The sequence below is a fragment of the Hemitrygon akajei genome, chromosome 11 (assembly GCF_048418815.1).
Source record: "Hemitrygon akajei chromosome 11, sHemAka1.3, whole genome shotgun sequence".
NCBI classification, from domain to species: Eukaryota; Metazoa; Chordata; class Chondrichthyes; order Myliobatiformes; family Dasyatidae; genus Hemitrygon; species Hemitrygon akajei.
Window position 1 is genome coordinate 148,075,966 of NC_133134.1, and position 26,029 is coordinate 148,101,994.

The window sequence follows — 26,029 nt, forward strand, 5'->3', positions numbered from 1 at the left end:
TTGTGGCCTGCTAATGAATGATGACTTCAGGTTACAAAAACTTCTGCAGTTAGCAATGTTTAAGAAACATTTGGAGGGGCACATAAATAGGTTGGGAATGGAGGGATATAGACCATGTGCAGGCCAATGGAATTACTGTAGTTTAATTGGTGTCATGATTGGCTGAAGGGCCTGTTCCTGTGATGTATGTTCAATGAACCTTCATTTGATAATTGTGATATTAATTTTAAAATTACTATTTACTTTTTAAAAATGACATTATAGGGTTTAGAACTGTATAGATAGCCTGTAGATAGCTGAGTCTCTTAAAACACTGGAAAATCAGGCAGCACCATATCTGATGTCTATCATTAGAAATTAACTTCAGAATTTTAACTTTGCTTTTTTTCCTTTTTGATGGCCCTATTGAACATTGGTGCATTCTGGGAGTAACATAGAATAAGAAAGTGAAATCTGGTTACTTCATTTCATCATTGATGACTTAACTTTGATAATATTAGAATGAACAAGAGATTCTGCAGTTTCTGGAAATCCAGAGCAACACGTATAGAACGTTGGACAATCTCAGGAGGTTAGGCCTCATCTATGGAAATGAATAAACTGATGACATTTTGGGCTGAGACCCTTCATCAGGACTAGAAAGAAGGAGGAAGATACCAGAATAATAATGTGGGAGGACAATGTGGTTTAACAGGGACAGAGTTCCTCTTTTCCTCAGCTACCATCCCATGAGCCTTCACATCCGACACATCATTCTCTGCAGCTTCTGCTATCTTCAACAGGACCCTACCATCCTACTCAAACACATCCTTACCTCCCCCATTCTCTGCTTTCCACAGGGTTGTTCCTTCAGTGATTCCCTTGTCTATTCATCCATCCCCACCTCCATTCAGGCCCCCAAAACCATCTGTACAGGTGAGGCAACACTTCACCTGCAAATATGTTGGGGTTGTGTACTCTATCCGGTGCTCCCAATGCAGTCTTCTCTACACTGGTGAGATCTGTCATAGTTTCAGGGACTGCTTCGTCAAGCACCTTTGCTACATCCACAACAAGCTGAATTTCCCAGTGGCTAACCATTTTAATTCCTGTCCCCATTCCTGTTATGACATGCCGGTCCATGGCCTTCTCTTCTGTCATAATGAGGTCACTCTCAGGTTGGAAGAGCAACACCTTATATTCCATCTAGCCTCCAACCTAATGACATGAGCATCAATTTTTCCAACTTCTGGTAATTTTCCCCCTCCCTTTTCCCTCTTCTTCATTTCCCCACTCTCGCCTCTTATCTCTTCTTCTCACCTGCCTATAACCTCCTCCCTTGTGCCTCTCCTCCTTCCCTTTCTCCAAAGATCCACTCTCCTCTCCTATCAGATTCCTTCTACTCCTGCCCTTTGCCTTTCCCACCTATCACCTTCCAGCTTGTCCTCTTTCCACCCCACTACTTCCATATTGTGGCATCTTCCTCCTTCCTTTCCAGTCCTTGATGAAGGGTCTCGGCCCGAAAACTTTGACTGCTTATTCATTTCCATAGATGCTGCCTGACCTGCTGAGTTCCTCCAGCATTTTCTGTGAATATTAGAATGAAGTTCTGTATATCTTGGTCATAAACTGCTGGTGCATAAGAAATTTCCAATTTATCTACATTCATACATTTGTATTCATTTTGATATTATTAAAAGAATGGTGTGGCTAATCAATTTGTTGAGTTTATTCTATTATATAAAACATTCATTTACATAATGACAGAAGCAACTAAGTCAGTTTCCCTGTATCAGCTTGTGCTGATCAGTGAATTTCTGTGGCACCTTATCTTTCCCCTTTTGAAAAATATGTGGTAATGCTATTTATTTTTAGTTTAATAGAAATTCAAGTTTGGATTTTAATACTTAAATTTTTACCTTAACACAAAATATCACTGAAACAAACATCAATTGATAAAGGAACACTTCTAGAAGTATCCATCTTAATTGTTTAATTAATTTTAAAAATATAATGAAAAGCACATTCTTTGAAGTCACTTTCCACAAGGCACATGTGTGGCTGAATATGATGATGGTGGTGGTGGGTGGGGGGGGGGGGGGTTCTGCAAATAATGATTGAATGATATGAGTGAAGTGCTGTTTCTCTGAATGTCCTACATGTAAATAGCACTCCAGAAGTACTGTGACCTGTAACTATTACTAATCATGATAGGCCTAGCTCTCCAAATAAACCATTTTTCAAAATACTGGAATTCTAATGAATCTTTCATTCCTAAGGCCAAACAGAAACACTGCTGTAGCTGTCAATGTGTTGATTATGTATAGCTATTTTTTTTCTTTCTATGTATCCATACAGCAATTTATTTCACAGTGCTTTGTATTATTAATAAGAGCTAAATGAACCTGATTGTGCTGGGTAGATGTTATTTTGGCTGTTGCTTTACACTTAAAATTTTGCCACTACAGTTATCTCTTGCAGAATTATTTTCCCTGTGCACAGAATGAAAAACACTTTTTTTTCATTTTGCCAAATAAAAATCCTTCAACCATATTACTTCACAGAATTATATTATAGATACTATATATCATTGTACAATGAGTTAATCAAACTAGTGCAGTTTAAACCAAATGCTATTCACCAGTGATTTACTGTGTTCAAAATAAGTAATCAGTTTTCAAGAATAAAAGCATATAAAGTTGATAAACACAAGAGATTCTGCAGATGCTGGAAATCCAATGTAACACACACAAAATGCTGGAGGAACTCAGCAGTTCAGGCGGCACCTATGAAAATGAATAAAGTCGATGTTTCAGGCCAGACCCCTTCTTCAGAACTGGAAAAGTAGACACCATCCATGCAAGCAGCCAAATGCTACACCTGCCCATTCACCCTCCCTCACCTCCACTCAGAGTTGCAAACAGTGCTTCCAGGTGAGGCAACACTTCACCTGCGAATCTGCTGGGGTCACCCGACGTGCTCCCGACATGGCCTACTCTACATTGGTGAGATCCATCATAAATGGGGGGACCACTTCTTCACACAACTCCCCTCCATCCGCCAAAACAGAACTTCCTGACGTCAAAAGTTTTCATTCCTATTTCCATTCCCGATCCAGTATATCAGTCCATGGCCTCCTCTTGTGCCCAGATGAGGCCACCCTCAGGATGGAGGAACAACACCTTATATTCCATATGGGTGGTCTCCAAATTGATAGCATGAATATTGATCTTTCCTTCTGGTAAAATAATCCGCCCCCCCTTTTATTCCTTACTCTGGCCCTTTACCTCTTCTCACCTGCCTATCACCTCTCCTGGGCCCCCTATTCCTTCCCTTTCTCCTATGGTCCACTCTCCTCTCCTATCAGATTTATTCCTCTCCAGCCACTTATCTTTGCAACTCACTTGGCTTTGCCTATCACCTTCTGGCTATCCTCCTTTCTCTTCCCCAACATTTTATTCTGGCATCTTCCCCCTTTCTTTCCAGTCCTGAAGATGTGTCTCATCCGGAAACCTTGTCTGTTTATACATTTCCATGTAAAACTGATGTTGTTTATTACACAGAGCAGTACTGTACCAGCCATGCACACAACAGAAACATCCTGTCCTCCCAAACAATCCAGAAATATGTGTACAGTTATTTAACGATCTTGATAATTTAGAATTCAATTGATCAATTATTTAAAATCTTTAATTGTATCCAGTGTATTACTGAAATAAGTATGTATAATAAATCCTTTGAAGACTTCAAGGACACTTTTCTCACTATTGGTTTTTGGCTGTCTTTCTCTGCTTGATGCACTAACAGTAGTGGTACAGTCATCAATATCTATCTTGTGTTGCTTTGAAATGTTAAAAATGGATTTGCACATCTATTGCAAAAGGACCAATTAAGCTCTTCATGTAAGGTGAGAGGCATTTAATTAAAGTAACTTTCTGCAGTTTCTAATTAATAAAGCTCACACATCTAACCAACAGATCCAGATTAGTGCTGGCAATAATGGGGGATATTTATTTACAACTCCAAATGGAATATGTTTGGCCTTTTTGGGAGTTCTCATTTTGTCAGAAAAACAGCAGGGTTGGGAATACATTTTACACCTTATGCCAAGAATTCGGCATGCCATCTTCTGAAAATGAAAATAGGAAGCAGGGGGACAGAACATTTTTATGATAAAAGTACTTCAGTTATTACAGATCATATGTGATTCTCAGTTACGTAAAATGCATTTTCTTTCTGTCACACACAATTAGATTGCATTTGACTTAGTTGGTGAGAAGTTAATCTCTCATGGTTAAAAATGTTAAATGTTTGAGAGTATTAGTTGTATTCATCTCCTGACATTTGGCTTCATGGAATTGAAGTGAATCCAATGTCAGGAGACAAGTCGATCTGACAGCGGTTAACTCTGCATATGTTTAGTTAGTGCCAATGACAAAATGCGCATTTCTTTCCAGTATCGAATGCACTTCACACATAGAGGCTGAATTTCCAGATAACATTTGGTATTACTGAAATTTACCTATAACTGGCATAAAATGCCAAGCAGTACTTTGTTCAAAGTACTTAAATTTGTTTAATAGTGAGCACTAATATTCCTTTATGTAAACTGAATATTGCATTTTTTTATGCCTAGTAGAGCATAAATGAATATTACTTAAAAGCAACAATGTTTTTTTTTGTAAGACTATCAAGAAATCATTCTGGAGTTTGTTCGGAAATGTTTTAAAGAGACATTAAATACAATTATAAATCCAACGAAGAGACAAGTATTTTTATGTGCTTTAAAAGCACTTCAATTTGTAGCATTTTCTAAATATAAAAATAATTGATTCGTGGTTGTTGGTTATTTAAGAATAAACTGAACTTTCATGGCTGTGCCCAGCTTTTCTAATGGGAACTGCAAACCATTCCCACAGAAGCAATTTCAGGAATAATGTAAATATAGGACTTAATGAGTGACTGATGCTTCCTGGATCTGCCAAATATGCATTGTCATGAAGCCCAGGTCAATCACGCTCTTCAATTCTATGTTTGTAAGTTAGTCCTGGAATGGGAAAGGTAAGTTATTTAGAGAGACTTACAGCACAGTAACGTCCTTCCAGCCTAACAAGTCCATGCTGCCCAATTACACTCATGCGAACGAGTAACCTACTAACCCATACGACTTTGGAATGTACACTCTTTGGAATGTGGGAGGAAACCAGAGCACCTGGAGGAAACCTACATGGTTACGGGGAGAATGTGCAAACTCCTTACAGGCAGTGGTAGGAATTGAACCTGTGTCGCTGCGCTGTAAGAGCATTATACTAACCGTTACACTATCATGCTGCCAATTTTTTTCTTTAAGTGTCTTTAATTTAATTTACTTTAGTTTTATATATACCTTTCAACTATGTAAAATTATTTTAAAGAAACATTTGACATAGACTTCGTACGGTCAATCAACACTGCACATTAGTACACAAATCTGGGATTTACTCTAGGGAATGTCTTATTGCTTGTGATTTGTAACTTAAGTGGTGTTTGATTAAGGTTATTTAAAAAATTTAATCTTTAATTATATGACTTTTAATATCTGAATGTAGCAACATTTTAAAATCTACTTCGCAATATTAATGGCTTTATAGAAATTGCTCGAGTAAAATGCAACATGAGAAGATCTTTGGCAGAGCCTTAAGCTCCAATCCCAGCTTTGCCTCCTGTCAGGTCATTTCCAGGGTGGGTCCTCTGAAGTCTATTCAACAATGAGACTTGAGGGTGAGGAGGGCTAACAAAATCGGCCCACAATATTTAAGCCATCAGGTGAGTGCAGGTGGGCCTGGAGAGTGGACAATAATTCCAATTAGAGGGTTAGATCAAAATACATCTGGCTCTGCATTGTCTGCATTTTCTCTTCACATATGCCAGCAATGATTAAATTGAAATTAATCAACAACAAAGTTATATTTTCAAACTAAGTTTTCAATGATGATGAGAAAAAAATGAATAATGGAAAAATAAGATTGGTTTCAGCTCTGATATTGGTTTATGTATATTTTTGCTGAACATTAACTGCAAATCATATGGTACACTGTTTAGATTATTCCAAGAATGAGCTTGGTTTCTGTGACAACCATCAACCAGTGAAATCATTATATTACAACAACAATTTATACAAACATTAACACTTAATGGTTATGCAGGGCAAGTTGTGAAGTAACAGATGTATAATAAGCATGAAAAAAATTACTTTTTGTCCCGTATTATTGTACGCCTTTGTAAATCAGAAGGCAGTTTCATCCTAACTAAAATATTCTCCATTTCTCAAAATCAGATAGCTGAAACATATGCATTCCTGCCAAGAGAAGCAGTGACAAGGTTTCTAATGAGCTGCACTGAATGTCAAAAACGAATGCACATAAACCCAAATGGTGTGGACTCAAAAGGTAAATATTGAAGATTGCTGAATATGGCAAATTACTGCAGAAGCTATTTTATTCCTGATATTTGGAAACAATAAATCATGATGCAGTTTATCTCATACATTTTTCAGAAAACGAAAGACCTTCTTCACTGGCTGGGATGATAGATTATAATATGCCCATTACTGCCACATACCTGAAGCAGATGAAACTCCAGTTTATGTGTGGACCTCAAGATTTGGTAGGTTTGACAACATATAAATATTTCATGCTTGAGCTAAATTTAACTTTTCTGATTTAGTTGCTAGAACTCTTATTTCTGCAACCCATTCAAATTGATGTTATTTTGTTACCCTCAACAAAATATAAATAACAACAGGAAGATATAAATTTTATGATCAAGAAATTCTGTAGTTTCTTCATATACACTTATAAATTAACTTCCGATTGAACAATTCTGTTAGGAAGCACAAGTCCAAGAATTCTTCATTCATGCTTGTTTTGGTGAAAAAGTTAAATACCTCATTTCCACAGTCTGATGGTACTTTGTAAATGCTCCTTTGCTGATGTAGCTAAATGTGACCATTCTAGTTCTTTTAAAAAAATGGAAATGCAATTTATTTGATAAATTGCAATTTTTATGAATTTGTAACACAAAGGACTCTTATATGTATAAAACAGCCTTTATAACCAGTATATAAAATACAAATTTCAATTTCAAATTTATTAAAAATGGTATTTTCAGAAACCTGGCAACTCATTGAAAAGGTGAACAAAGATACCTATACAGGAGGAGAAAATAATTTAGTGTATCGAAAAGAGACTAAAGGGATAAACCTACTTACTTTAATTATCTAATAAAGTTATGCTTCATAGCATATTAATAAAGTATTTTTGTCAAGTCCAGTTTTGGTTGCTCAGGTAACTGTTTTGAGACAAGCTTGCCCTCTGGTGTTAGAGATTTGTAATTAATGAATTCATTTTGTGAAGAAAAAAATTGTTTACAGAAATGTTTACCATCACTATTATTGAGGCAAAATAGTTGCATTAAAATATTTGAAATTATGAAATACTGCACATTGCAATATTGTGATTTTGTAGTTATGCAGATTTTATGAAGATAAACTGTTATGTTTTTTCCCAATCTGGCAATTTTAAGCAAATTTATGATATTTTAAACTGGCTTGTTTTAGTGAAGTCATAGTGATTAGTACACCTGCTGTTTTTGTGCAGAGACATTTTTTAATAAGCACAAAATACATGTAATGATATCTCCTGAAATGGAAGAAATAAATTTCAAAGAATTGAGAATTACTTTCTGAATGGTACCAGAACGATATGTTAAGTCACTGATGGGGCAATGATTTTTTTTGTGATCTGCTAATGCAAAATTATATACTGCAAGAAACTTGGGGTATCTTGCATAACTGAATTGCTCACAAAGAGAATGTTTTGATAACCTGGTTTAGTGGAGTAGTGAAAAGTTGGATTTGTGATTTAGGGTGCTGTGCATATTCAATCTGATTATAATTACCTAACTAGAATTTATTATTAAAAATTAACAGATTAAATTATTGATGGCATGATATCCTAGTACAGTACCTGACCTTAAATTCCAAATTTGCAATCTTGAAGCCTCTACTTTGGAATTATTGTTGGAAAATATCAGATAAACTGATCGTTTTACTTCTCTTTATATTTCTCATATCTCTTACTCTGCAAAGCATCTCTTTTCCTTTTAGGTTGCTCTCTGTGCACAGTTTTATATTGGATTTATAATTCCTGGTTAAGACCGAGATGCAGGAAGAATTTTCCAATTTGAATTGTGCAAGAGATACATAGTTCCTCCCTGGAGAGGTACTTTTTAGAGATTCTGCACTGAAAATGGACTCTTAATATATTAATTTGTGGCACAAAAGTCTGCAAGCAGTTCTAAGTGTGGAGATAGTTGTGGAGATAGTAATCATGTCACCAATAGCAAATTACAAGTGTTTAGTTGCGATGAATCCCACCAGATTTTGCAACCCATGAGGACAACTGCCTAGAAATTGTTGTGTGATATCAGTGCTACATCAGTGACATGTCTAAAAATATACTTAATTAATCCAGGGAACTTGCAGTAACTCATGAATCTTGAAGCCTTCAGATTTCTTTTGAGTTCCTCTGAAGTGTCAAGCACCTAGGGTGCACAGTGTGGGGGCAGTGCTGTCTGTGGTCCTGAAAAGAGCAACTGCAAACCGGGAATCCATCTTGGGTAGCTCTTCATATTTTCAGTTTCAATAAGCTTTGCCTCAAGTGGATTCCCAATAAAGGATTTTGTGGCCTAAGATCTGCTCAGACCTTTATATTACACCTATTATTAGACTCTGGAAATTGTAAATGCTGATAACTTCACCATAATGCCATTGTTTAATGGTACCATCAACTTATATATCATTGTTCAAAATAACAGATAATGGCATTTTGCTTCAGTATTTGTTTAACTATTAGCTAACAGGAGAGAGTCCTTTACAACCTCTTATTCTTGCAGTTGTTAAAAGGACAACCTAACAAGAAATAGAATTACCCATTTAATGTATCCAATGGAGGATCAAAGGTGCCACTTTGGAATTATTTCAAGACTTGTACATTCACATTCATTTGACGTGTGTAGAATCTTCTTGTACTGTATGTTCATTGGCTGGTGTAATGTACTCTGGATATGAGATCTAGGCCTCATATGGAGCCAGTGATCATTAATGGAGAATGTGTGGAGCAGATTAAGACCTACAAGTATCTGGGAGTACAGTTAGACGAGAAGCTAGACTGGACTGCCAACACAGATGCCTTGTGCAGGAAGGCACAGAGTCAACTGTACTTCCTTAGAAGGTTGGCGTCATTCAATGTTTGTAGTGAGATGCTGAAGATGTTCTATAGGTCAGTTGTGGAGAGCGCCCTCTTCTTTGTGGTGGCGTATTGGGGAGGCAGCATTAAGAAGAGGGATGCCTCACGTCTTAATAAGCTGGTAAGGAAGGCGGGCTCTGTCGTGGGCAAAGTACTGGAGAGTATAACATCGGTAGCAGAGCGAAGGGCGCTGAGTAGGCTATGGTCAATTATGGAAAACCCTGAACATCCTCTACATAGCACCATCCAGAGACAGAGAAGCAGTTTCAGCGACAGGTTGCTATTGATGCAATGCTCCTCAGACAGGATGAAGAGATCAATACTCCCCAATGCCATTCGGCTTTACAATTCAACCGCCAGGAGTAAGATATGTTAAAGTGCCGGGGTTAGGACTCAATGTATTTAAGTAAACTACTTAAGAACTTTTTAAAAGCTATTATTAATGCTTTTTGAGAGGGTGATTTTAGATGCATATCATATTTTTACTGAGTTAAGTATTGTATGTAATTAGTTTTGCTACAATAAGTGTATGGGACATTGGAAAAAATGTTGAATTTCCCCATGGGGATGAATAAAGTATCTATCTATCTATCTATCTATCTATCTATGAGGAGCTGCATTAGCTGCAATTTTTTTACATATCCAATATTAAATCAGAAAAAATGAATGCATTAATTGTTTACAAATTGTACCTTCCCTAGTGTTGGGAACTCGCACACCCATTGTTGTGCATCAAGGACATAATAGTGAATATTTCATATTTTCTTATAATATAGGAAGAGGCCATTTGTCCTATCAAGTCTATCCCAGTTCTCAGAGCATTCCTGTCAGTTCCAATCCCTCACTTATTTCCTTTTCTATCACACACTCAAAGTCTCCAAAAGTTCAAAAAGTTCGAAGTAAATTTATGATCCAAGTAAATGTATGTCACCATGTTCAACCCTGAGATTCATTTTATTGTGGGAAATCATAATAAATACAAGAAACTCAATAGAATTAATGTAAGACTACCCCCAACAGGAAAGACAACAATCAATGTGCAAAATAAAACAAACTGTTCAAATACAAAAAGAAAGAGAAAAAATAAATAATATAATAAATAAATAAACAATAAATCCCAAGGTAATGATGCCTGTTATGCCACTGGTGTTTAGGGCAGCAATGAAGGTCCTTCATCCCTGGTGTGTTTAGGGCTTCTTTCATTGTGTCAGTAGCTTCCTCTCAGTTTTCACTACTGTCAGTCATGCAAGTTGCAGGTGGAGACTCAGGAATGTAGTTACATTCAGATGTAGGATTCTTCATTGCTGTTTCCATAGCAACTTTGTTTTACCAGTCAGAGTTGTATCCCTGAGCTGAACCCCCGAAACTTGAGGATTGGTGGACCAGTCTTAGTTCTGTCCTCTACTCTTTGACCAGTCTGGCATGGGTGAGCCTAACAAAAGCCAAAGCATAAAGCCCTGACTCCAGCCAGCATAGGTCATTGAGTTACATAAGCCTCCAAACCACGACAAGGTCTTGGAGGAGTAAATAATGAGACCAAGAGATGAAGAGTCCTTGAAGGTGAGTTGAATCCAGTTAGCAGGAACAGTTCAGTTTTGGGCAAGTGAAGCTGAGTGAAATGACCCCCTCTGGTTCAAGAGCCTGATGAGTCCTAAATGCCATACCAGTGCAAGTTATCTGCAAAAATATTTGGTTGGGGGTAGTGTTTGAACAATATTTGATGGGTCAACACATTACTGAAAACAGTCATGCTTGATTACTTACTATTGTGGACACAACACATACAGATCATGTTTAGGATTAAACACATCTTAATTATCCAACCAAATCATGTTTAAGATTAAACAAATCTTAAGCATCCAACCATTGAGCAGTACGATAGCATAGCAGTTAACACAACACTATTACAGTGCCAGCAACCCTGCCGCTGTCTGGAAGGAGTCTGTTTGTTCTCCCCGTGACCAGATGGGTTTCCTCTGGGTGCTTCTGTTTCCTCTCACATTCCAAAGGTGTACAGGTTAGTACATTAATTGATCACATGGATGTAATTGGGCAGCAAGGGCCTGTTACTGTGTCATACCTCTAAATAAAATAACTAAAATAAAGAGCTGGTATAATTCTGCTCCTAATTTTTCTTTAAACTTTATTCTTATAAAGTTAAAGGTGGTATGACAATCAGTCATATATTAATTCAGTTATTTAATTACAATGCTCATTAATAATAAGTGATAATTTGACTACTGAATAAATCATCTAAGTGCTAAATTTGACTATACTGAAGAAATCACATACGTAGTAAATTTAACAGACCTTACTCCTTCTATACATGCATAATAGCTACTATCAGTTCAATGTTATCTGGAAGTAATATAAAATGAAAATCTCAAGGATTCAGCAGCACCTTTGGAGAAAAGCTTTAGTTAATGATTTCTCTACAGAACCATGAGAAATAGGAAACATGTGATATAAATTATAGAATGGAAAGTAGGAGGTGTTCTCTTTCATTTCCTAACATATATATCTTCATACAGTCATTTGCAATTAACAATTTGTTGTTTCTCAACAAGTAGCACTGCCCTTTGCATCGTAATTTCTCATGTTCTCTATCCATTTACAGCTATTGCTTTTGCTCTCTCTACCTTTTTACCCCTTTTGTGAACCTTTGAAACATGCTTATTCCCCACTGTTCCTATTTATTTATTTATTACTTCCTTCCTTCCCTCCCAGTTCTGATGAAAAATCATTCATCTGAAATATTAACATGTTTATTTTGTCATAAATACTGCTTGTAGATCTGAGGAACCATCATTTTATGTTTTTATTTCAGATTTCTATCACTTTTGCCTTTTAGCTGGTAGGAAAAGACTTGGTTCTGATCAGACACAAACTGAATAACAGCTCTAATAACACTTGCAGGAAGTTATGCAGTTCAAGTATTTTTTAAGGACATCCCAAAACCCTTTATAGCCAGTAAACTTAAATTGAGACCTTTAAAGGCTTTTTATGAGAATAATTTCCACACAAAGAGTGACATAGTCAATTTTGTGTGTTAATGTTTTCAGTTTACACGGCACAGATGTCACTGGCAAAGTGGACATTTATTCCCCATCTATAATTGCCTTCAAGAACGCAGTGCTGATTCACCTTGTTGAATAGATGTGGTCCTTTTTATATAGTTCGTGCACAGAGTTGCTGGGCAGGGAGTTCCAGGATTTAGACTTGACAACAATTAAAGAACGATTATATTTTCTAAGCGAGGATGGCGTACGGTTTGAAGGGGAAGATGCAAATGATGATGTTCCTATGCACCTGTTGATCTTGGTGGAAGAATTGGCGAGTGTGGGAGATGCTGTTGGAATTGGATTTGGGGAAAAGCTGGTCAGCACCTCAGATAACGCTGCCCTACTCTTTAAAAAAATGCCCTGAGATTTTCTTCTTTGCATTCGTTGGAGCCGTTAGGACTCGGTTTAAGGTCCTTTCTGAAAGATACTGAAGGTTATCCCGGACTTTTAAGTTCTGGAATGGGGGTGGGGGGGGGGGAGTTGAATGCAAATCTACCACGACAGCGAGAGGAGGAAAGCTTGGACCACTTTGCTAACTCTACCCACTTCCCCACCCACACATCAAGCCCAGTCCCTCCACCACCCATCAGCACGCCACTCGGTTGCTAAGCGAAGGCACAACCGCAGCGGACTCCCAACTACGGTAGCCACTGACAGCCAAATGAGCCGCGGCGTACGGCGGAGTGCGTGACGTCAGCGCCCCTCTCCATCCCCATCTGTCAGCTGGTGCGCTGCTCGCTCGGCTCCTGTGTCTCGCCGGCTTCCCTTTCAGCCTTCATCAGGATCCCCCTCGGTTCGGGAACACCCCCTCCCCTTCTTTCCCCTCCCCCTCGCACCGCGAATCGGCACGGAGCCGCTGTTCACCCCTAACGACTCCCCGCAAGAGCTCAGCCGGCTGCGCATTGGGTGAGTGCTGGCTCCGGGCGATCTTCTGGGAGAAGTGGAGTAAGTGGGAGCAGCTTTGGATCTGCCAGTGTGCTGGGAGGGAGGGAGGGGGAGCCCTGGGCTAGACTTGGCTTTAAAATGCAATGACCTGATCCATTTTGTCTAAGAAGCGCATGCTTGACCGAAATAAAAGCTTACTTATTAAATGGCACTCTTGTCTGCAGTGTAGCTTGTGAAGAAGTCTGATCGATTAGCACAAAAAAAAACCCTGATTTCTTTCAAGGGAATTATTGCATGTGAGCCTCTGTGTTTTTATTAAAGTATCCTCTGCTTTCTTTCGGAAGCAGCTTATTTGCCCAGTGATTATGATTATGTCTTTAATACGAATTTTCTTTCATTTCGATCTGTCAGTTAAACCCTTCGTAGTTTGATTAACAGAATAAAAGAGCGACAAACATTTCGTTTTATTTTCATTTTCTCTCTTATCCGTTGTACTCAGAGTGAAGTCTATGCGTATATTTAATCATCTTTGCATTTCATTACTATCAGTGTAAAAGCCGGTTTTTGCAGGGGTCGCGATTACATATTGGATGTTATCCCCAAATATCCTTAAAAAAGTTAGTTTTCATTAGTAATTCCACCACGTTTACAGAAAAGGAAACGGTATAAATCGATGAAACTGCTGCAGCCTCATCAATCCATAATTGAATATTCTTTTTGCAAATTGATTTTTTTGTGCTGGATTTTCCATTTTGAGCCTCTCGCAAGATTTTGTTAGATGTATTGTTTGAGTGACATTATACGTTCATATATTGTATATAACTTTTTTTCAGCGAGTAACCAGAAAGTAGGATACTATAATTTGTACGTGTATGTTACAAACGTAAGTTTTAATGATAAATTATAGAGTATAGGATGGTCATCTTATTGATGTTCATGACAGTTTTAAGAATAGATCAATAATGAATTTTGTTGTGGGTAAATTAGTTTACAGTGTAGGCTAAAATGTATATAAGAAAAAATATGAATATCGTTTCTTATTTAAAAAACAATCACAATATTAAACTAGAAAACATTTTCTATATGGAATAGTTTCTTCATAGTTTCACTGAGGCTACATCATTGAAACTTTCTATGCTTTTTAAAGTTGTCTTCTTAGATACAGGATATTATGAGATCTACAGACAGAAAATAGGGTGCATCTGAAAATGGATTGGACCTGCAGTTTATTTACTGTATTGTGATATTCTTGGCAAGGTCATAAAGGCTAGTTGTGGGTGAAAAAAAAGAAAATTCTTGTTCCAAAAAAGAAAATGTTGTAATTATCACTCAGTTTCAAATAAATGTACATAATGAAAATAAAGATGTACAGCTCTTTTTGAAATCAAAAGTTCTTTGTAAGTTGTTAGTCAAAAGCTTGATAATAATTGTAAGCTTGTCTTTATTGTTTCATAATTTAGCTATGGAATTCAATCTTTCATATTATTTCATAATTTTATTTTCTGTCTTATCAAGGGAAATTTAGTTTAATTTATTATTGAATCAATGCGAAAGGTCAAGAGCACTAATGCAAGACATTATTGGATTGAGACTGAACAGGAAAGACACTACTTGATGCTGCTCAAAGGTTAGGTGAAATAAAGTTTGGGTTTTAAAACTAGATTAGAAAAGAAAGTAAAAGACCTCTATTTAGTTACAGGTTAAGTATCAGAAAGGTAATCTTGATCGCGTTACTCTCTGTCTCTGTGAATAAGCTTAACTGTTGATGCACTTTATCAATGTGGACTTGTCATCGACTGTTTATCATTAATCAGTCAGTGTCTGTTTTTCATTGTAACTGAAAGAACTTGTGTTTCTTTTTGTCCACATCTTTATTTACATCAGGGAAAATAAATTTCACTCAGATAACTAGTGGGTGGCTTATCATGTAAAGTTCTTACTTTATATGTACATCTTGTATACCACTGTAAATGTTCTTCTGTAATTTATGCCTGCATTGCCTGTAGTAAGGACTTTTGCTCAACAGTGAACTTGTGTGTAATTGCAGTATGGTAGATTAACTGCTTATTGTAAAATGAATGATTACTTAGCGATAGCACGAAGGACGTTTTACTGGAGTTAATCAAGAGAAAACTTCCAGTGTATACTGCTGTTCTTAGGACATTTCAAAGTGCATGACAACCAAGTCATAAACCACTTGATATGTCAAATGCGACAGATGGAACAAAATTGAAGTAATTGTGATTTTACTCTTTTAAATCATGTTGGTGTAATGGGGATTTTCAGCTAGGAGATGAGAAGAACAGTAGGCTTTTCTTCTAGGATTGCTGTTGGGCTTATCATGCCCACCTGAACAGATGCACATATTGCAGGTGATCAATTCCTACAACGAAGACAACTTTGGGAAGTGCATTCTTTGCCGTGTGCTGAAATTCAGTGTCAGTTATGTACTTAAATTCCAGCATGGACCTTTAACCTACAATCTGACCGTGACAAATTGAAACAATGGGAATGGAGTAATTTTGTCTTTTGACTGTTGTTGCATAAATTATGAAAATTTTTAGTCCCCTAGGATGATGTACCTCAGGGCCAAATTTAGATGTTTTTCACAGAAGTATGGTTTGGTTTTATAGTTACATGGAGCAACAATACATGCTAATATAAAGTGTAGTATGTAGCTTTAATTCTCCCTTTGCGCAGAATTCCTGATCTATTTCATATTAGTTTTAAAAAACGGTATTTAAGAAAGCCCATGTGCTTTGCTGTAGAGCATAGGGAATTATCAAATGAAGAGTCATTTTCAGAGCATGTTCATGTGCATCTCCTATTAGCTTATTGAAGATTAGCATAGAGGAAGCTTGAAGCAGGCCATCTGCTTTTTCCTGTGACATGAGGTGAAGGATATGAAAAATCAGGACGTGGAAGCTGGTGGGAATGCTGAGGGGGGATGATTGTGGAAAGCAGTAAATCAAGAAGTCAGAATTGTTGGTTGATAATGTGCTGCATTCTTATTTGAATTGTATGTCAAAATTGGCTTATGAAAATAGCTACAGAATGTCATTAAACTAAATAATTCATAAAATCTTAATGATTTCAAGGATTTATTTTATGCTGGATGGGAATTGTATACCAAGCATTGGACTGAATTGTAACGAAAGAGTTAACTACAATAATTTTGGAATGGCAATCTGCCAAGCAAATAGTGGAGGGGTTTTCTTTGGCAATCTTGCAATAAAGAATGTGACCGTTAGCTGTAAATGGACAAAAATGTTGTTAATGATTTCTAGCAAATTGGGATGTGTACATGTGGATGTGAAGTAAATAGTTTACTGCTTACAAATATGTAATGAAGTTATTGAAGCATATCTGTGGTAACTAATATATAATGTATTTTGTCATAGAAATTCAGTACTGTGGATAAATTCTGAAGGGATTTTTTGTAGCTTTCAGTATAATGTACTCTGTGTGTATGTGCCAGGCCCATCAGTACAATGTATTATTTTTATTACAATAATTCAATGAATGATGTGACTGCATAAAATTATGAGTAACTTTAACAACAATAGTACAATGAGCTCATTGATATTTGATTATTCACTTTTCACAATTTTTCTATCCGTTGCATCTTCCAAAGTAGAAATTGTTGGTAGGAGTTTCTTAATAGAAGATAGCTTATATACTGGAAGTCATTGGAAGAAGTATGGAATGATGAAATTGACGGACAGGAAACATTTCTGAACTTTGTAAAAGGCCTTTGTAAAAGTTTCATCCAGTAGGTCACAGGACATTTTAATTAAAAGAATGAGAAGACAAGATGTTGGGAGGTGGGGAGTTGGATGTAGTTTCATGTTTGCATGTTTCCCCTGGTTTATCTTCCAAAGAAATGTTGGCTAGATAATGTATTTATCTTGGAAAAGTATCATAAAAGTTTTGACTAATATGAATAACATTGTGGGAAGGAGGTTATAGTGCATATTTGAATATAGCTACTGTTTTAATTATGCTTTCAGACAATATAGGGCAGCAGAAAATCTTCAGGCTAAAGTTTTCTTCTTTCTTTACCACCTGTGATTTCACTAAGAATTTGTAATTGTCTGATTTTTCTGTTAGTTTTTAAAACAAACATTTTCTTAGCTACCAGCATGTATATTTTGTGAAAGAAATTCTATAGTGTATTCAGATTGAGACTATGGTGCTGAGTCTTTTAATGCAAAGTATTTAGTGTTTATGTCAATGAAGTAATCATTGTATTTTAGAAACTTTTAAATAATGACTTGTTATAAATATCCATTTTAAGAGAATCTAGGGAAGTGATAGCAGAGATACCATTACTTTACATGGAGGAATTTAAGGAGGACAACATTGTGGGCCGAAGGGCCTGTAATGTGCTGTACAATTCTATGTTCTATGTACATATTTAGATCTTGTTTTAGAGAAAGTTGCAATTCAGAAAGAAATGACAGATAGCTAATAGAGTGCTATAATTATGAAGGAAGATGGAGATGGGGAAACTATAGGTTATTCAACTTAATATCAGCCACTACAAATGGAATCTTCATTAAAGGAGGAAAGGAAACAGATATAATAAAAATATAATGATTTTCAGTTTGGTTTCAGGAAGGTATTGTTAATTGACAAACCTTGAATAATTTTGAGAAGAGGTAACATGGAAAGTAGGCAAGGAATACTGCGGGTGTAATTTATCCAGATTTCCAAAGGGCCCTCAATATCATGCTTCATAATGAATGAATTAATAAGCCTGAGCATATGGTATCAGGAGACAGTTAATGAAATGGCTAGCTAGCTAGCATTAAAACATGAAGCAGACAGTAAAGGTAACAGCTATTTTGATGGCACAAGATTGAAAGTGGGATTTCGTAAGCACTAATACTTGGATTCCTGTTTATTCACAATGTATATTATGGTTTAGATTTCAAGATTAAGAACACAGCTTCTGAATTTAAGCATGAACACTATTAGAAATGAGGGATAGCCAATACTGAACAAATTATAAGACACAGATTGCAGATTGGGAACATACAGTAATTGGTCAATGCATTTCAGCACTGGCATGTGTGAGATATTACATTTTGTTACAAAAATAAGGTCAAATTTTACTTGGTGAAGTGGAATCAAGAGGAACAAAGGAATCTGAAAATAAATATACTGATCACTAAAATGAACTGCAAAAGAAACAAACTGAAGTCCAGTATTTGCGTCTGGAGAGTGGAATTGAAAAACACTGAAGATTCTTGATTAGCCAATGGTATACATAGAACATCGAGCAGGGAACAGTACAACACAAAAATCAATCATCTGACCCAAAATATCTGCTCTGAACACATGCTTGATTAAACTATCTTATACATTATCCAAAGTTCAAAGTAAATTTATTATCGAAGAATATATATGTCACCATACACTACCCATGAGATTCATTTTCTTGCGGGGATTTACAATACAAAGAAACACAATTAGATTCAATAAAAAACTGCACACAACAGAGATGGGCAAACAGCCAATGTGCAAAAGACAGCAAATTGTGCAAATACAAAAATTAAAAAAGCAATAATAAATTAATAAGTAATAAATATCAAGGACATAGATGTGGATCTTTTGAAAGTGAGCCCATAGTGTGTGGAATCAGTTCAGTGTTGAGGTGAGTGAAGTTAACCCCTCTGGTTCAAGAGCCTAATGGTTGAGGCGAAATAACTGTTTCTGAACCTGGTGGCGTGGGGCATGTTTTATCATCAACCTCTCAAAGCTCTTCATTCAAAGTTCAAAGTAAATTTGTTACAAAGTACAAATATGTCTTCATATACAACCTTGAAATTTGTTAACCTTGCGTGCATATTCAAGTCACTTTTATTGTCATTTCAACCATAACTGCTGGTATGGTACATAGTAAAAATGAAACAACAGTTCTCCAGGACCATGGTGCTACCTGAAACAACACAAAACTACATTAGACTTCAGACCTACACGGGACTACATAAAGTACACAAAACAGTGCAAGATATAATAATTAATAAAGAAGACAATAGGCACAGTAAAGGGCAAATTACAATATAATAATAAATAATGTAAATGTAAACAATGTTTTAGCAGGAATTGAGAAGGAAATGAGCAAAGATTGCAAAGGGAGTGGTGTGTGTGTGTGTGTGTGTGTGTGTGTGTGTGTGTGTGTGTGTGTGTGTGTGTGTGTGTGTGTGTGTGTGTGTGTGTGTGTGTGTGTGTGTGTGTGTGTGTGTGTGTGTGTGTGTGTGTGTGTGTGTGTGTGTGTAAGTTGAACTCAGCAAGTTCAAGAAATAATAGAAACAATAAAAGACTGCACCTGGTCAAACAACCAATGTGCAAAAGACAAATGAAAAAGAAAGAAATAATAAATACATAAATAAATAAATAAACAATAAATATTGAGAACATGAGTTGAAGAGTCCTTGAAAGTGACTCCATAGGTTCTGGGAATAGTCCAGTGATGGGGTGAGTGAAGTCATTTCTAATTGTTCAAGATCCTGATGGTTGATGGATGATAACTATTCCTGAACCTGGTGGTGTGGGTCCTGAAGTTCTTGCACCTTCTTCCTGATAGCAGCAGTGAGAAGTGAGAGTGGCCTGGGTGGTGCGGGTCCATGATGATGAATGCTGCTTTTCTACAACAGTGGTCCATGTAGATATACTCTCCACCACAGATCTTTTGAAGTTTGCCAAAGTTTTAGATGTCATGCCGAATCTTCACAAACTTCTGAGGAAGTACAGGCTCTGTTGTGCTTTCTTTATAATTGCACTTATGTGCTGGGCCGAGCTCAGATCCTCTGAAATGATAACACTGAGGAATTTTAAGTTGCCCACCCCCTCCATCTCTGATTTCCCTGATGAAGACTGTCACATAGCCTTCCAGTTTCCTTTTTCTGAAGTCAATAATCAGCTCCTTGGTCTGACTGACATTGAGTAGAGGTTGTTGTGGCACCACTCAGCCAGATTTTCAACTTCTCTCCTATTTGCTGATTCGTTACCACCTTTGATTTAGCCAACAACCATGGTGTTATCAGCAAACTTAAATATAGCATTAGAGCTCTGCTTACCCTTACATTCATAAGTATGTAGTGTGTAAAGTGGTGTCTAAGCACACAGCCCTGTGGTGCACCTGTGCTGATAGAGATTGTGGAGGGGTGTTGTTGGCCAATCCAAATAGACTGGGGTTTGCAAGTGTGGAAATCGAGGATCCAATTGCACAAGGAATGATTGAGTTCAGGTCTTGAAGCTTATTAATCAGTTCTGAGGCGATGATAATATAGAATACTGAGCTGTAGTCAATAAAGTGCATCCTGATGTATGCATCTTTGCTGCCAGTGAAATGGCATCTGCCGTGGACCTGTTGTTCTATTAGGCAGATTAGAGTGTATTCAAGTCACTTCTCAGGCAGGAATTGATAGGATTTACCACCAACCTCTCAAAGCACTTCATCACAGTGGATGTAAATGCACTGGACGATAATCATTGTGGCAGATTACCAATTTCTTCATGAGCACTGGTATAATTGAAGCCTGCCTGAAGTAGATGGGTACCTCAGTGTGCTGAGCTGAGAGGTTAGATAATGGTGAACACTCCAACCAGTTGATCAGCACAGGTCTTTACTACTTTGCCAATATCCCAACTGTGCCAGGTACTATTTGTCAGTTCACCCTCCTGAAGTATGCTCAAAGTTCAAATTTCAAAGTAAATTTATGACCAAAGTACATATATTCCCTGAGATTCATTTTCTTGTGGACAAACTCAATAAACCTATAGAATAATAATCATATCAGAATCAATGAAAGACCACCCAACTTGAGTGTTCAACCAGAGTGCAGACCACAAACTGTGCAAGTACAAAAAGAAATAAATAATAATAATAAATAAATAAGCCATAACTATTGAGAACGTGAGATGAGTGAAATCTTGTCACATTCTTTATTAAGTCAGTGACAACTGTGACAGGTCCTCTGATGACTCCTTGAATGTGGCTTAGTCCACCGACTTCGGGCAATCCCATAGCCGCTTCTCTGCCTCCCACAGCCACCTTTTTGTCGTCCTTACTTTTACAGCCTTGCTCTTTAGCCTCTGCCTATGTGCAGGTTGGAGGAGGACAGCCAAGTGGTCAGATTTCCGGAAATACAGCCTAGGTATGGAACAGTAGGCATTCCTGATCATAATGATTGAGTGTGTTGGGACTCTTGATACTGCACGTGATATGATGATAATAATTAGGCAGAGATTTCTTCAAGGAAGCCTGATTGAAGTCCCTGATAATAATTTGAAAGGCATCAAGGTAGGCTATTTCTTGTTTATTAATCACGTCACTCAATACATTGAGTGGTTGCTTATCATGTGTCTTTGGTGGTACGTAAACTGTGGTCAGAATCTCAGAACTCTCTCAGTAAGTAGAATGGACAACTCTTTCATTTAATATTCCAGATTGGGAGAATAAGAATGCAGCAAGACCACTGCGTCTGAGCACTATGAAGAATTTATCATGAAACACAGACCCCTACTTATTGCCTTCTCTGTTTCAGCATTTCGGTTCTATCTGGTGGATTGAGAATCCCTCTGGATGGATGCCATGTCTGGCTTGTATGAAGTGAGCTATATCTCTGTGAAACAGAGACTGCAGCAATCCCTCATTTCCCTCTGATAAACCAATCTTGCCTTTAGGTCCTCAATCTTGTTCTCCAGCTACCGTACATTTACTAATAAAATGTTGGGTAGAGGAGGTTACACCCTCAAAGTTTCAGCCTGGCTTTGAGTCCTTCCCTCCTCTCTCTTTGTTCTGGCCATGGCGATGGCTGGTCTTCATCTGCTTAAAGGTGCCATACCTGCATTCTTGGGACTCAGGTCCACTGAGAACTTCAGGAGTTCATAAAATTTCTAGTTTGTTTAGAGGGTTTCAGAAGTTCATTACTTAAAGGGAAATTAAATTATCCATATCTCTCAAATTCACTTATCTATATAACAGCCTCTTAAATGCCACTTTTGTATCTGCAGCCTCTTAAAACTTATAATTGTATAAGGTACTGAAGAAGTTTCAGAAAAATATGAGTACTTATTGCTAGCATTGCAATTTCCTTTCTCACCACCGACTCAACTTTAAAGTTGACCTTTAGGGAATCCTACATGAGGACTCCCAAGTCTCTTTGCACCTTGGATTTTTAAGACCCATCGCTTAAGTGCAATTGTGAAGAAAGCCTCTACTTCTTTAGGAGTTTGTGAAGATTCGGCATGACATCTAAAACTTCCATAGATGTGTTCAAACCACAAACAAGAGAAAATCTGCAGATCCTGGAAATCCACGCAACACGCACAAAATGCTGGAGGAACTCCTGCAGAAGGGTTTCGGCCTGAAACATCAACTGTATTTTTTTTCCATAGATGTGGCCTGTCCTGCTGAGTTCCTCCAGCATTTTGTGTGTGTTGTTCCATTGATGTGTGGTGGAGAATATATCAACTGGCTGCATCACAGCCTGATATGGAAACACCAATACCCTTGAACAGAATATCCTGCAAAATCCTCAACGGTAGTAGAACTTTTGATACTATGTGTATCCTTGGATGTTAAGCACATGTGGTGAACTACATATACCTGTCTGGACACGCCCCCCTGCTGACTGCTCCTGTGGCTCCTCCCGCAGACCCCGGTATAAAGGTGATTGATGCCTGAGCCCTGCCCTCAGTCTCCAGGATGTAGTATGGTGGTCAACTACTGCTTGTTCTTTCTTCCAGCCAATAAAAGCTGATATCTCGCCTTCACGTCTCAGAGAGTTATTGATGGTGCATCAGCACACAACAATAATCTCTTTCAGCCATGATTCCAGATGCACACAGTCAAATTTGCCTGTCTCTATCTGTGCTGCAAGATCATCTATCTACCTTATTCCATATATGGTATTCAAATATAACACCTTCAGTCCTGTACTTGTCACCCTTTTCAATTTTGCCCCCTGCTGTACTGCAACTCATCCCACAGATTACAATTTTTCTCTATCATCTGCAAATCCTTCCTGACGGCTTCACTTCACATTGCCTCTGTTTGTATACCAACTGCCCCATCCTGAACCCTATCATTTAATTTCAAATACCCTTGACAAATTAGTTTAAAACATCCTTACCAATTCTAGCAAACTTGGCTATAAGACCATAAGATCATAAGATATTGGAGCAGAATTAGCCCATTTGGCCCATTGAGTCTCCTCTACCATTCCATCATGGCTGATTCATGTATCCTCTCAGGCCCCAATCTCCTGTCTTCTCCCTGTATCCCTTCATGCCCTAACCAACTAAGAATCTATCAACCTCTGCCTTAAATATACATAAAGGCTTGATCTCCACAGCTGCCAGTGGCAAAGAATTCCACAGATTCACCACTCTCTGGTTAAAGTAATTCTTCCTCATTGCCATTCTAAAAGGACACCCCTCTATTTTGAGGTTGTGTCTTCTGGTCTTCGACACTCCCATCATAGGAAACTTCCTTTCCTCATCCACTCTATCAAGGCCTTTCACCATTCAATAGGTTTCAATTAGGTCACTCCTCTTTCTTCTAAATTGCAGTGAATGCAGCCCAAGCCATTAACTGCTCTTCAGCTGGCAAGCCGTTTAATCCTGGAATCATTTTTGTGAACTCCCTTTGAACCCTCTCCAGTTTCAGCACATCCTTTCAAAAACAAGGGGCCCAAACCTGCTCACAATACTCCATGTGAGGCCTCTTTGGTGCTTTATAAAGTTACAACATTACACCCTTGCTTTTATATTCTAGTCCTCTTGAAATGAATTCTAACATCATATTTGCCTTCCTTACCGCAGACTCAACCTGCAAATTAACCTTTAGGGAATCCTGCACAAGGACTCCCAAACTCTTTTGCGCCTCAGATTCCTGTATTTTCTCTCCATTTGGAAAGTAATCTACATTAATTTCTTCTACCAAAGTGCAAGACCACACACTTCCCAATACTGTATTCCATCTGCCACTTCTTTGCCCATTCTCTTAATTTGACTAAGTCCTTCTGTAGCCTCCTTATTTCCTCAAAACTACCTGCTCCCCCACCTATCTTTGTATCGTCTGCAAACTTTGCAATAAAGCCATCAATTCCATTATCCAAATCATTGACATATGACACAAAAAGAATCGATCCCAACACAGACCCCTGTGGAACACCACTAGTCATGGCAGCCAACCAAAAAAAGCTCACTTTATTCCCACTCCTTGTTCCTGCCAATCAGCCACTGTTTTATCCATGCTGGAATATTTCCTGTAATACCAGGGGCTCGTAAGCTTGTTAGGCAGCCTCACCTTGTCAGAGGCCTGAAAATCCAAGTAGCCAACACCAAATGATTCTCCTTTGTCTATCTTGCTTGTTATTTCTTCAAAGATCCAACATATTTGTCAGGCAAGATATTCCCTTGAGGAAACCATGCTGACTATGGCCTATTTTATCATGTGCCTTCAAGTATCCGAAAAGCGCATCCTTAACGATTGACTCCAATATCACGCCAACCACTGAGGTCAGACTAACTGGCCTATAAATTCCTTTCTTCTGCCTCTCTCCATTCTTGAAGAGTGGAATGACATTTGTAATGTTCCAGTTTTCTGGAACCATTCCAGAATCTAGTGATTCTTGAAAGATCATTTCAAATGCCTCCACAATCTCTTAAGTCACCTCTTTCAAAACCATGATGTGTACACTATCTGGTCCAGGTGATTTATCTACCTTCAGACCTTTTGGTTTCCCAAGAACCTTCTCTCTAGTAATGGAAATTTCACGCACTTCATGACCCCTTACACCTGGAACTTCCAACATATTGCTAGTCTACCACTGTGAAGACTGATACAAAATACTTATTCAGTTCATCCTCCATTTCCTTGTTCCCCCTGCTGCCTCTCCAGCATCATTTTTCCAGCAGGCCGATATCCACTCTTGCCCCTCTTTTACACTTTATGTATCTGAAGAAACACAGGCCTGTAAGGATATTGTTGCCCCCCCCCCCCCCCTCACCGTCCCGGTTCAGGTGTTACTCTTCCCTTTTGTTCAGGTCATACCTTCCCCAGAAGAGATCCCAATGATACAGAAATTTGAACCCTTGCCCCCTGCACCAGTACCTCAGCCACACATTCATCTGCCATATAATACTACTCTTACCCTCACTTGCGTGTGACATAAGCGGCAATTCAAAGATTATTACCTTGATGGTCCTGCTTTATGGCTTTCTATCTAGCATCCAAAATTCTCTCTTCAGAATTTCCTGACTTTTCCTACCCATGACATTGGAACCATTATGTACCAAGTCTTCTGGCTGCTCACCCTCCCCTCTTAGAATGCCAGCGACCCAATCCAAGTTGTCCCTGACCCTGGTACCTGGGATGCAACATACCTTCCGGTGTCTCTATTGATCCATGGTATTTCATGTCTACTCATCTCAACATGGAATCCCTTATCCCTTCTGTGCCACAGTGCCAGACACAGTGCTAGAGCCCTGGTCATTGCAGCTTCCACCTGATAGGTCATTTCCCCCTCGCCCAACATTATCTAATGCATTATACTTATTATTGAGGGGAACAGCCACAGGGGTACTCTGCACTGGCTGCTTGTTTCTTTCCCCTCTCCTGAGAGTCACCCAGATACCTGCCTCCTGTAACTTAGGGATGATTACCCCCCTGTAGTTGCTATGTCACCCACTCAGTTTCCCCTATGAACAGAAGGTCATTGAGCTGCAGCTTCAGGTCCTCAGCATGCTTTCTAAGGAGCTGCAGCTCAGTGCGCTTGGTGCAGATGTGGTTATTTGGCA

The 26,029-nt window shown here is 38.1% G+C and overlaps 1 protein-coding gene across 5 annotated transcripts in view; it reads left to right on the forward strand.

The window, feature by feature from the left end:
* The window catches only part of nol4lb (nucleolar protein 4-like b), a 340,315-nt gene that overhangs the window by 62,233 nt on the left and 252,053 nt on the right, over nucleotides 1-26,029 (forward strand). For 3 of the 5 annotated variants that reach the window (XM_073061905.1, XM_073061907.1, XM_073061908.1), the window contains 2 exons: nucleotides 6,296-6,407; nucleotides 6,494-6,624. In XM_073061905.1, the coding sequence (XP_072918006.1) occupies nucleotides 6,296-6,407; nucleotides 6,494-6,624 (243 nt within the window). The remainder of the gene's footprint in view (nucleotides 1-6,295; nucleotides 6,408-6,493; nucleotides 6,625-26,029) is intronic. The other 2 variants (XM_073061906.1, XM_073061909.1) reach the window with 1 other exon arrangement.